The sequence below is a fragment of the Rhinolophus sinicus genome, chromosome 13 (assembly GCF_057876585.1).
Source record: "Rhinolophus sinicus isolate RSI-liver-muscle chromosome 13, RSI-T2T, whole genome shotgun sequence".
In the NCBI taxonomy this organism is placed as follows: domain Eukaryota; kingdom Metazoa; phylum Chordata; class Mammalia; order Chiroptera; family Rhinolophidae; genus Rhinolophus; species Rhinolophus sinicus.
Window position 1 is genome coordinate 24,639,457 of NC_142513.1, and position 13,609 is coordinate 24,653,065.

Sequence of the window (13,609 nt, forward strand, 5' to 3'; positions counted from 1 at the left end):
ATTGATGTGCATATTACTATAGATCATTAACATCTTTCTATGACAATATGGTCATTTTTGAAAAATGGAAATATGCTATCTGATTATAAAAATGCGTGTTCATTGTAAAAAAAAATTTGAGAAAATATAGAATTGCATAAAGAACCAAGATTATCTTTTAACCACAGCACATAGACCACTGCTTACATTCTAGTACATAGCTTTCCCCACTTACAACACTCTCCTGGACAGCCACTCACCCCTTCCCAAACCTTTAGTTTTCTTCATAAATCACATTTATATTTAGGTGGCTTATGGTATGTCAGATGGCAAAAACACAGCAAAGCATTGTACATACAAGTTACTATAAAGCATCCAGCACACGAATGATTTTGAACATACTTTTTTCTTAAACCCATGTTTTAGTAGTGCCTAACATAAGACGGAAAAGGAGCATAAAATTTGGAGTCCGAAGTTTTAGATTTGAGTCTGGCTTCTGCTGAGATACATAACTCATCTGGGCATCCATTTTTTTCCCCCTGTAATGTGGCAATTGTATTAAAATCTGCTGCCTAGGAGATGGGTAAAGATTGGGTGAGATGCTGAATATAAAAACAAATTTTGTGATAATTGTACAAATTTTTAACAATGCTAATAATATTTGCTGCTCTTGATAATGTCGAAAAATATTTCCCTAATCTTGCAGGCCCAACCCCTTAGACCTTTTTCTACAATGGTTTTTCTCAACTGAAAGGAAGGGACTAAAATGATTTAGCCACCCGAAGAGCCGAGTTCAGAGAGCAGGAAAACCTGCCATTTCCAGGTAATCTGAGTAAAACGAGGAAGTTGGACAACATGACCCTTAACGCTCTTCCGGCTCAGAGATGCAGGTCAGTTAATCTGTGATCTTAGGCAAATCATTTCTCCAAAAGGCCTTGGTTTCTCATCTGTAAAACAAACGGGTTGGGCTAGATGACCTCTCTGATCTGTTTCCCTTCTGAGGATTTACACAACCCTGGCGACCTGCCCTGTGTTCTCCCTGTCCCTGAGCATGCTTTTGGTGCCTGCAGGCTTATGGAAACCACCAGTCCACCTTCCAGGCGTGGCTTCGGAACCCACAGGTGGTGGGTGGGCTGTGTTTTCTTCTCTCTGTTTGGTTTTTCCGCTGTATGCTCATAAATTGCTAAGTGACAGCTTGGCGAAGTAAACCAATCCTCCCACAGAGAGGCCTGAGACGTGTGGTGAGCGGGTGCTGCCCACCCATTTACCTTCCCCGTGCCCCAGGAGAAGCATCCTCTTCTGTTTCTGGGTGCAGCCGGCCTCTCTGGCCTTTTCCCACATCCCTGGATGCTGTGTACTCCAGATAAGCTCATTTGCAGTCTTTTCTGGGGTCAGTGGCATGTTCTCCTCCATTCTTTTTCCTCCTGCCAGACTACCTGTCTCTATGATCTTTTTCTTCGGGGGATGTTTGACATGCCTCCTCCTCCAAAAATAACTTTTCTTTATCTCCATAATCTGTAATAATCACTCCTTCTGAATTCTTTCCATGAATGGTATGCACCTCGTTTTTAGTTCTTATCAGCTTCTGTCTTAAAAAAAAAAAAAAAGAAAGAAAGAAAGAAAACCTCCGTTGCTCTCTGCCTATCTTCTCAAGGGCTGGGTGTCCCTTCGTGCTGACCACCCACGTCATACAAGCAGGCATTCAATGAAATGAACCCTGACACGAGTTGTAAAGGACTCTTACACATCTACTCTGCCTTCAAGGTTTTCCTTTGTTTTATTTGTATTTCTTTGGGTGAGAGTGAAAACTTTGGGCATAAATACAGTCAAGTTGAGGCTTTGATATTAGTCTTGGTGGGGCCCTGCCTTCCTGTACACCCCTGAGTTATTAAAACCATCATCACCAGTATCAGCAACAACAATCTCCTGAACGGAAGGCTCAGAAAGACCCGGGTTTCACCGAACTGGAGGATTCGTCAGAGACAGGGCTCCATAGATGGGGTTTCTGCTGTCAGATTGACCTGGGTTCAGACCTGATGTGACTACTTGCTGGTTATGGAACATTGTCATGTTACTTAGTATCTCTACACCTCCGGTTTCTTACCTATACGAGTAATATGGAACAGCAATATCTTCCTCATTGGGTGGTCATGAGGCTTGGAAGTTAACTGATACGAAACTCTGAGCAAAGAGCCTGCCATCAGGAAATGGTGGCCAGCCATGCCGACTCATGTACTCCCCCTCCTGAAGAAACTCACTACTAATAAATTTAGATCGTGTATTATTAGGTGCCAGATGAGTGATACAGGGCATGTTTGAGAGGCTTAGCGGTGGGGAAGTCCGTTCATCTCATCATTGACAACGGACTTGACTTTGACGTATGTCATCTCCTGGTTCCCCAGGATGCTCTAGAGGGTGAGAGATGCAGGTGTCATTACACCTATTTTTCAGAGGCGTAACCTTAGGCTCAGAGAAATTAAATGACTTGCCCAAGTTCTGACTAATTATAAAAATATGCCCTCCTACTAAGTCAGAACGTGTCTCTGAGACTTCAACCTAGGTTTGCTTGGTTCATTGCAAACCCTCTGTCCACGACACACTGAGATGGCCAGGAGGAGGGGAGAGACTTGCTTTTGGCCTTGGTAATGATGAAACCTGGATACAAAAGGAATAGGGAAGGTATTCCAGGCAGGGGCATTTTATAAATAGGCATAGAGGCGGGTCAATTGGGTTGGGTTCCAGGAAAAATGATTAGACGTGTTTTGCTGAATAGGAGAGGTCATGGGACAGTGGTAGAAAATAATGGAATTAAGGTTGAACATACACTGGCGGGCCTTCAAAGCCGGACTCAGGTATTGGGGCTGAAACAGGCCATGGGGGAACCATTGCAGGTTTCAGAGAAGGGGAATAACATGATCTCACCAAGATGGTGAGAGGCCTCCAAATCATGACTCATCAGGAATGGTTGAAGAAACGACGTTTAACGTAGAAAAGAAAAAACTTCTTGGGGTAGGGCGGTGGGGTGGAGGCTAGAGGAAGTGGTTTCCAGACTCAGGGAAGAACATTGTCAGGTGAAGGAACAGATTTGTTTCATGTGGACTCAATGAGGGATTGGTGGGTAAGCAGTGAGGACCAGTGGGACAAATTCATAGTTCAAACGAGAAAGAACTTTCTGGTCCTTTCAATGCACATTAAACCCAGTTTACTGAGAGCCCACCACCACATGGCCTAGGCACTGGAACACACTGGGAATGGAACAGTGATGGCTACAGATAAAGTTCCTGCCCTCACAGAGCTCCTATGAAATGGGGCAAGATACACCTTAAAGAGAATCACCCCAGAAATGAATGTTACATCCAGAACTGTCTAGTGCAAGGACAGGCTGCTTTGAGAGGTGTAAGTTCCCTGTCCCTGGAGTTTTCAAAATAAATGTGTGAGGAAAGGGGATTCTTGTGCTGGGAGAAAGTCTGGGTCAATGACTTCTCATGAGATCCTGAGCTTCTCCACGTGTTGCAAAATCCTCAGCAACCCTAAATCCCTTAATTAGAGGAGAAAAAAAGGCAAAGATCAATTAGGGTCTTAAAAAAAAACAACCCACATTTGCATGTTGCATCTTAAGTGGAGTCTGAGGTACAAAGTGTGGCCAAGCAGGAATTTCATCCTTCATGTAGTTGGGTGACTCCACCTATGAACTGAAAATCATTTAGCTGAAATTGTGACATAGTGTGTAAATTATGGCCCACCTGCAGGTTGGGGCTGTGGCTGCAGCGTGGCATGGTGCAATCCTCCAGCAGCTACTATGAAATGGACTCAGGGCACACTCTCCAGGGCGGTGGAGGCAGAGCCCTGCTGCTCCGAGCTTACCAGGTTACAGGGGAGCTGGCTGGAGCAGCAGGAGGAGGAGGAGGGAAGCCGGGCCCCTGACATGGGTGCAACATGACCCTGCCTGCAAAGAAGCATCATATCCACGGTTTCCTAGTTTTGAGCCTCACTACAGCCCTGGGACGTGTGTGGGTAGGCTGATAAGGAAAGGGAGGTTCAGAGAAGTCAAAAGATTCCTGCAAGATCACACAGTGGACAAGCCACAGAGCCCGGCTTCCAGCTGGGGTCTTCTGAATCCAACGTCTGCATCTGCCTACCATGCCACCTGGGGTCAAGTCTGATCAGCTACAGACTTTCCAAGGGAAGACCACTTGATCAGTGGTCAGGCACCACTGCCCACACTTGTGGGTCCCACTGCAAAATCTGCAACAACTCAGGACTGTGGAATTCTTGAAGGATAATAAGAATACTAATAATGTCAATATTAACATTGCACTGGGCGGTGCCAGGCACTGTGCTAAGCACTTTATATATTCATTGTCTCCTTTAACTTTCACAGAAATTCTATCTCAGTTTTGCAGATGAGGAAGCAGAGGCCCTGAGAGGAGGTGACTTGGCAGAGCCAGAATTTGGATCTACATCTGTATGATCTCAGGGTTCCTCTCTAAGGACAGCACTGCCTCCCTGTCACTTCTGCAGGTGGCCTTGCGAAATCATTGAAAAGAATGCCCAGTGTCCAATTCCTCTTGGTTCCTAGGCCAACAACAACAGTAATAATAATAAGCCAAACCCCTGTTTCTTTATAACACACTTGAGAGGTGTGCGGGGCCCTTTCACATCCATTCATCCCATTTGATTCCCACGGTTCTCAGGGTTTCTGGCAAGACTGACTGGACATAAGGAGGGCCTTGTCCAAAGTCACAGGCAGTGCCAGGACAGGGGCCAGGACCCACACTCAAACCTAACTGGGGACAAGCACTCCTTGCCACAAGCCTCTCTACCCTTTGCTCTCTTCTGGGTCATCTGCCAGAGCCAACAGCGGTCTCATTCTGCATGCGTGCAGTCACCTGCTTCGGAGCCACTAGAGGCATGGGAAAGACTGAGATCTTTGCTTGGGCAGCCAACCTCCGGGCTAAACAGACAGGCTCTGGAGTTGCTCACATATGAATGTGAATCTCCTGGTTGCATAGACTCAGGTTCACCCATTTCTTCCCCCTAAAAATTAGCAATAATAACAGTACCTATGTTGATATAAAGACGAAAAAAGGTAATATATGCAAAGTGTTCACTTGTGTCTGCCCACAGTGAGCATTCAATTGATGGTAGTTATTTCCATCGTTACGGTGAGTGGTGGATTTATGTCTTCAAAAATATGTGTGCTCCTGCCATGTGGCCATCCCATGCTAGGTTCTGAGAAAATGTGATTAATATGCAGCCTGTACCTTCCAAGAGCTCAGACTAGGGATGGGGTCAGAATAAACAGGTTATTCTGGTGAGATACAGATGGTAACAGAGGTCCTACAATGTACAAAATGCTGTGAGAGCCCCAAGGACAGAGAAAAGATGGAGATTCCTCTTTTGCAACTCGCCTGTCTATTTCAGTCTCACCTTTCTCAAGATCCAGCATTCCCACCTTTTCCCTAAAGACCTACTCTTGTTATCATGGTGCTGGAGCTTCATTTCCACTCGAATTCTGGGGGAAGCCTTGAGAAATGTGTGTTCTATCATGAATCCTTGAAGCATTATCATTTTTTTGAACTCCCTCGCCCATCACAGGAAATGTTGGTACTTGTAAATATCCACAATACGACCTTTAAAAAAAACATATATCCCCTTAACACAACACACAAGCAAACAAAAAATATAGAATATCAAAGTCCTCTCTCCTCTTCCTTTATTTAACCTATGTAGAACTTGGGCCTAGAGAAGGTCTGTGACTTACCCTCCAATGTTACAGAGAGCATGTGGTAGAACCGGGATGAAAGCGTGTCACCATTGCAAGATCAGTGGCTGTCCCCGCTGCCTCATTAAAAAGAACAGTTTCCTCCCCAATCTGGAATTAAACTGACATTCAAATCCAGATGGTATCCGGATTGAATCCATTATGGTACACATTCATACACTTTTGACTTACAGCACCTCATTTGATTATTCCTTCTACTTAGTGAGTTGAGAAGGGTGGATGTGGTTACCCCCAGGCACAGAGGAAGCTCCCAAGGCTTTGAGGTTCAGTGATGGCCCAGCTAGCGTTGGCATTGAGTGCTTCTAACTTCAATCCAAATGCGCTTCCTGCCACACTGAAACCGTGGCCAGGGGAGCTGTGATGAGCAGCTCATACCCCGGCCGCAAGTGGAAACCACCAATATGTGTGTATCGTGAGAAAGGACTAAGCAGTTTTCTGCTCTGGGCTCTGAGGAGACATTCTTTGGAGACATCACAGCTCCAGCTCTGGACAAGATACTGCAAGACAAGCATAACATAAATTCCTAAACCCGACAACCCAGAGAATTGTTCATCTTTGAAAAAAATCATAAAAGTGGACTCTTTCTCCCTTATCTCCCCTCTTCTTCCCAAGCTGGGCTTGCATAAGCAGGGTTCCCTTCCATTGGGTGACGAGTATGTCGTAAGGGAAACGCTTACAGGCACTACAGGAATGGCCTGGTGCCTCGCCCACCTCATTAGAATTCTAATTGGGGTGTGTGGGAGAGGCTTCTATAAATGGTAAGGCAATCCCCAGCAGCCTGTCTCCCCACTTCTGCCTGCCATTCCCAGAGGAGCCCCAACAAGAGGAAGAGGTAGAGGAAGACAACATGGCTGGTGAGTACCTGGCACCTTCTCTACGAAGCCCTTGCTGGAAGCCCATGCTTCTCCTGGGCAGCGTGAGACACCAGAGTGTCCAGCTCGGGACAGCTGTCCTGGGGGCTCTGAAGGTTGACTCTTAGTATTTTAGAATTCTATTCTTTCTCAGTGGCTGCCTAGTCGCTCTAGTGTGATCCCAGGTGAAGAATATATTTGGGATGTAGTCGTGAGTAATGAGCAGGGTATTCAACACAGCTGGAGGTCACGTCCCCTTAGACAGATGGATAAGCTTTGCTGTGTCAAGCCAGACAGTACCTGCTTCCCTTGTTTCTGAATGCAGTTTTCTCAGCTATCAGTAGCACAGGCAAAGAAATGCACATCTCAGAGCTACAAGAAAGTGAGAGCATGACAGCCTGTAAATTGATTTAAAAGAAACCATTAGCAGCATGGGAGTGCTTCTAAGTACACTACACATCCAGAAGCATCGGCAGCTTCTTTGAAAGTGACTTGATGAGCTGAAATCTCCCAGTAGCAGGAGGAGCATGTGTGCCAACAACACTGTCCGTACAAGCGACACCCGGGAAGGTGGATGAGAAAGAACAAGAAGCAGCCAGGTTCTTTAGCTCTGCGGTCACTGTCGAGGATTTGGCCTCTTGGTAGACAGCGCCCCTGCTGAGCAGCACGATAATTATTGCCTGTCCTGGGTACTCAACCTTGTGCGTTGACAGCGTTGCCAAACCCAAACTAGGCATGTATCAAACCTGTAAAATATCGTTAATGGTGGTTAGGACTGCAGACGGTTTGCCAAAGAAATCACTGAGCACAATGCAAAAGGGGAATGCTGATTCCTTCAGGAATCACGAAGACCAGGACAGGTTGGCTGCAAAAATGGACCCCCACCCCCGTCCCCCATTTCCTCCTGTGAATATGCTAAGTCCCTAAGAAGAGGAGCTTTGGGTCCTGAAGACTTTAGCAAGAGGGGATGTCAGCTGTCACCCAGGGCATCTCCCTCCCTCCAGGGGGACAAGTTCCAGGAAGGGCTAGAGACTTACCGGATCCCTCAGAAAGTTGGTAGCAGAGCCCAGATGAGGTCCCAGCAGAGCCCTTTTCAGTTTCCTGCTACCAGAGCTGTGTGCATCCATGAGTGCATGTGATATCCAGGGCACAGCAAAGCAATGCTGAACCTGGTTTTCATTTGAACACCATTACCAACAGCTTCTGTGTTCCCTGTCACCACCAAGCTTCGGGTTCCCAATTGCAAGATGAAGGGCTTGAAATAGATGGGCTTTCAGGCTCCTTCCAGAACTGACAACTCTCGCCATGAGAGGAAACTGGGGACAGAGAGCAATGGGCCCCTGGGGCGTGTGCAGTCACATCACCCTGCAGGCCCTACTGTGGGCACATGAATAGCTTCACACCTGCCCCTGGGAGCCCTGCTCCACACCCTGAGGGTCTGGTGTGTCAGTGCCGGTGAGTCATGGAGAAGTTAAGCTCTTCGAGGTCAACATCTAAACCAACCAGCTCACAGGAGAGTGTAGGCAGTGGCTAGTTGGGAGAAAATCAATTTTAACAAAGGCAGGGTAGAGACAGTGAATACCTTCATCCCTTCAGTTTGCAGCACACGCAGTTCCTAGCTCAGCTCCTCGTCACTCAGCCGGCAGTGCTCAGTAAATGTCTCGTGAAGGAATGAATTTACTTAGTGGACACCTAGGGAAAGGAGCTACGAATAGGTGCAGTGGGGAACACAGAGATAAATGAGCTATAGCCTCTGCCCTCTGTGAGCTCACAGCCTGATCTGCTTGGTCAATAGTAGTTTTGTGGGGTGAGGAGTGTTCTGGGCAGAGGGAACAGGAAAATAAATGTGGGTGGGTCATCAGGTGGGACCCAGGGGACTATCAGATCAATGTGTGCTTGTTGGAAAGGACTGTGTCCAGCTTTAAGGTTCTTGTTGGAATCAGCGGGGGTTCGATTATTATGCCTCCGGGTGGAGAGAACGGCCTGGGCTATGGACGGGGGTGACAGTGGGCCTGGCAGTGTCCTGCACAACATACAGTTGACCCTTGAACAACATGGATTTGAACTGCTCAGGTCCACTTATACGCAGATTTTTTTTCAATTGACCTTCACAGTTCAAATCCAAGTTATTCAAGGGTCAACTCCATGGCTGGTAATCCATGTGTGCAGAGGGCCAACTTATACTTGGATTTTCAACTGTGAGGGCAGCCGATGACCCGAACCTTCACATTGTTCAAGGGTCAGCTGAGGCCAGAGCCCCAGGGTGAACAGGAATGCAGGCTGTGAACGCAGACGTTGGACCCAGTGTGGAGGGGAAGCCTTGTTCCCCACCCCCAAAAGCCACTCCGAGTCCCTGGGTCAGAGGCAGCGTCTCAGGGTACAAACCTGAACTGCACACCTCTCTGCCTGTGGGAGGCCAGAATCACCATTCTGGGGAATAACACTCTGACCCCCTGGGGCAGTCAACTTCCTGTCAACTATTTTTCTGGTCAGAACACGGGTCTCGGATGCAGAGACTTACCTTCTCTGGCCTCATTCCTCAATCTGTGGAGGACCTATGCCATTCTGGGCCATGGGTCTGCCACAAAATCTCTTTCCTTGGATCCGGGACACCAGTGGCTCTTTCTCCTGGGTCCCTGCCTCCTTCTGGTTGGGAAATCTTCCAGGAGCGTGCTGAGTTCTCCTCACACTGGGCAACAGCTTCTTATAAGGTCTGCCAATTAAGTTCGCTAACCCATCCTAGAAAAAGCGCTACATACCTCATTGCTGAATTTCACTATGGTCACCTTCAAAGTACTACCCTTGGGAAACTATGCACTGATGCCAGTGCCTCGTCCACCCTTCAAAGCAATTTTGGAACTCTTTTTCTGGAATAGCCATCAGAGCTGTCATCATATTACCTTTGATGTCCTGAATGTCATCAAAATGTCTTCCTTTCAATATTTCCTTTATCTTTGGGTAAAGAAAGAAGTCATCGGGGGCCAGATGAGGTGAGTAGGGAGGGTGTTCCAATACAGTTATTTGTTTACTGGCTAAAAACTCCCTTATAGGCAGTGTCATGTGAGCTGGTGCATTGTCGTGATGCAAGAGCCATGAATTGTTGGCAAAAAGTTCAGGTCGTCTAAGTTTCTCATGCAGCCTTTTCAGCACTTCCAAATAGTAAACTTGGTTAACTGTTTGTGCAGTTGGTACTGATTCATAATGAATAATCCCTCTGATATCAAAAAGTTTAGCAACATCGTTGCAAGGAGTTCGTAAACTTCATTGTCAGACCTCACATTTCAGCCACCTGTACCGGAGCACTACGGAGGGTCTCAGAAAGCAGATGGCCACTCTGGTCTCAGAGGCTCATGGCTTCAGGCACCCTGCGTTTCTGATAAGAAGAAGCTGCCTCTTCTCCCCACAGCCCCATCCACTTTCTTTCATCTGGAGCAGCAGCTGCTCCCTATTCATCAGACACAGACCAGCCAGTAGCTGCATCCACATGTAGAGAGAAGGACAAGCCAAAGAGTTACGAGTACATGTAAAGAGATACGCTCTGGGTTGAACCTCAGCTCTGTTCCTTACTGGTTGGACCATCTGGGGCAGGTTCTTAACCTAAGTGTTTCAGTTTCCTCATCTCAAAAATGGGGTGATTGTGGAATCCTCCTCATAGGTGCTCAGTTCACATAGCTTATTATTTCTTGGAAACTTTTCATGATCCTGAAGAAAAACTCTATGAGATGAAGTCCATTTTGTAATGAAGGACAATTGCCAGGGAAACCTCTCCCACTAAGTGCCTCCCCTGCCCCCTTGCCAGCCCCCTCACACATTTTCAAATCCCCAGTGAGCTGTTCTTGTTCACCTCAAATAACTTCTTCATTCTGCCTCCACCCTGCTGGGTCAGACTCCACAGATGGGGAAATCACTCTCCTCCCCAGGGCCCAGTGCCGGCCTGGGGTGTGAGCCGAAGTTAGAAAATTATTTTCCCTATTGCTCAAAAGTGGAGGGAATGAGGCCCCAGGATTTTTGGCAGGGGCTCCGAGGTGGGTTCAGTAGGAGCCTGCATTGTTCTCTGTCAGCCTTATTTTCCCCCTTTGTAAAAAGGAGACAGTGATTGCCCCCCACATCCCCCCATCCCTCTCAGAGCTCCTGTATGGCTCAGGTGAAATAATTAATGTAAAAGAATTTTGATAAGTGTAAAATGATATATAGGCCTACGGTAGTGATTCTTAGTCCTGGGTGCTTATTAGAATCACCAGGAAAGTTTTTGTGTGTTTTTTCTTTTTAAATACCAATGCTGACCCTAACCCAGAAATTCTAATTTAACTGGTCTTTGGTCAAGCAAAACTGGCTTCCAGCCTGGGCTTGGGTCCAGGCTCTGCCTCAGTGTGTGATATTTGGCAAGTGACGTCACTTGACTGGACTTCCAAATCCAATATCTGTGAAATAAGAATAATATCATAGGGTTTTTATAACTATCGGGGTGCCAAAAAAATGTATACAAGTGGACACCTTGGTCAATGTTGCTCAAGCAGTAGTTCGCCATAATCAGAAGTGTCTGGATGCTGATGGTAACCACTTTGAGCACCTCTTATAATTGCAGAAGTCAAATGTGACTTGTATTCATCTTTTTTTATTGGTATATATAGTGACTATTACAATTTTAGTAGTTTTTTCCTTTCTTAAAACGTGTGTACGTTTTTTTGGCACCCTCTGTGTTAAAGGATACAATGCAGGTAAAATGCTTAGTACAATACCTAGCACAACTGAAGTCCTCAATGGCAGCACGTAAGAAAGGCTCAAACCCTCCTCTCTCCTGTTGCTTTTGCCAGTATGTGTGGGATCCCAAGGGATTTGCTCGACCCCCAACCTCTTGGGCCCTGGTGCTAGTGATAAGTACATGTTGAATCCCGATAACAACCCCACAAAGGGGATGTGCGGATCTCACTGTCCCCTTCTACAGATGGGAAAAGTACAATCCAGAAACATGGAGACCTTGCCCAAGGCCTCAGCCTTCCAGACCCGTCCAGGACTCACTCACTTCATCCCTGCGAGGATCACCAGCCCCTCACTCATTCACCAGCTGAACCCCCAAGCTTCCCTGACACCTGGGTGCCAATAAATTGTACCAGAGTGCTGCACAGGGACTGAGAATGTCTAAATGCAGGGGAAAGTTAAAGGGAAATGGCACAGGCTACAGAGAGAGAACGTAGAGAGAGGTGAGAGCTGACAGGAAAGCACCTGGTTCTTGGAGCCAGTGGTGGGGCCAGCCGGGAGTTGGGGACATTCCCTGTGTCCAGAGGGGAGAGGTGGGGAGCATTGGGAACGATTCCCAGCCCCTCTGTGACAAGGATCTAAGACCTGGTTTCTGAGCCAGACTCTGCTTCTAAGCTGCCCTTGGACGACGATTTCCCCTTTCGGGACCTTGGTTTTCCTACATGTAATGGGGGAATACGGGATGACTACACTATCTTTCTAGCTGCCATTTACCACCCATTAGCAGGTTGTAAAATTAGTTTAGTGGATTGTGACCAGCAATTAAAATGAAGTATGGGGAAAATATCAGTACATTGTACATAGGAAGAGTTAGTATTGTTTTGTGAAACTTTGTGTCAAGTATAGACCCATGTAAGGAAGCACTGTGTAAAATGTATTTCTTAATGTGGTCTCTAAAAAAATGCTTGATGACACTTGGCTATATAATTTTTAGTATATCAATTGGCCCTGATTAACTCTGGAAAGATAAAAATATGTCTTTTTTTAGAGAAAAGACATAGGGAATAGGGTCTGGGCAGGTGGGGGAGATGCAGCCACTAGAGTATCAGTTCCATCAGATTGGGCCACCTGCCAGCAAGTTTATGCCGTGGTTCTTCCAGGAATAGGAGGTGAGAACCCAGTCACACACCCGTGACCAAATCCTACCCACTGTGCTGCAGGTGATTTGATTACAGAGCCAGGCTGATAAGGATTGAGGCAGTTGACTAGTAACCTTATTTCACAGTCTGGAATCTGCTCTGTGCTTCTCATGTTACCCCTGCCAAACGTGGACCCCAGAATAAGTTGGGGGGGGGGGTTACATCACCAGGTGTATATGATTGGGTATGGCTGTGAATGACAATAAAACCCCAAGTAATAACGGCTTAGAGGAATAAACAAAACGGAAGTTTACTTTTTCCTTACAGAATGGGTCTGGATGTAGGCAGTTCTGGGCAGATAAGGCATCTGCACAATCCCCAGGGGCCCAGGCTCTGTGCAGTCCCCACGCTGTTGTCCCCAAGGCATGCCTAGTCCAAGATGACCACTAGCGCTCTGTCCACATCACACCCACACTCCAGGCAGCAAAATGGAAAAAGACAGGGGAAAGCAGGCTAAGGGCATTTGCCAAGCGTTTTGAAAAAGAGGTTTCTTCAAAAGAACTGAAAACAGGTATTCAAACAAATACTTGCATGTGAATGTGCATAGCAGCACTAGTCACAAGAGCCCAAAATTAGAAACAACCCAAATGTCCCTCAACTGATGAATAGAGAAACAAAATATGGTAAATTCATATACAGTTGACCCTTGAACAAACACGGATTTGAACTGCACTAGTCTTCTTATACACGGACTCTTTTCAATACATACTGTAAATGTACTTTCTCTCCCTTATGATTTTATTAATAACATTTCCTTTTCTCTAGCTTACTCTTTTGTATACATGTACATATATGCATACCATACATATAACATACAAATTGACTATTGACTACATACATTAATAGACAATATACATTAATTGACTTCCTGCTATCAGGAAGGCTTCTGGTCAACAGTAGACTAGTAGTAGTTAAGTTTTTGGGGAGTCAAAAGTTATAACCAGATTTTTTTCAGCTGCATGAGGAGTCAGCACTCCTAACCCCCACAATTATTCAAGGATCAATTGTAGTGGAATATTATTCAGTCACAAAAAAGGAATGGACTACTGATAAACGCTGCCACATGGATGAACCTTGAAAACGCTATGCTAAGTGAA

General features: G+C 46.3%; 1 protein-coding gene across 1 annotated transcript in view; it reads left to right on the forward strand.

Annotated features, from left to right (window-relative positions):
• Window positions 1-6,515: 6,515 nt before the first annotated feature.
• Window positions 6,516-13,609, forward strand: part of TGM3 (transglutaminase 3) — a 40,413-nt gene continuing 33,319 nt past the window's right edge. The window contains exon 1 of the mRNA XM_074317763.2: window positions 6,516-6,618. Within this exon, the coding sequence (XP_074173864.2) occupies window positions 6,612-6,618 (7 nt within the window). The 5' untranslated portion in view covers window positions 6,516-6,611. The remainder of the gene's footprint in view (window positions 6,619-13,609) is intronic.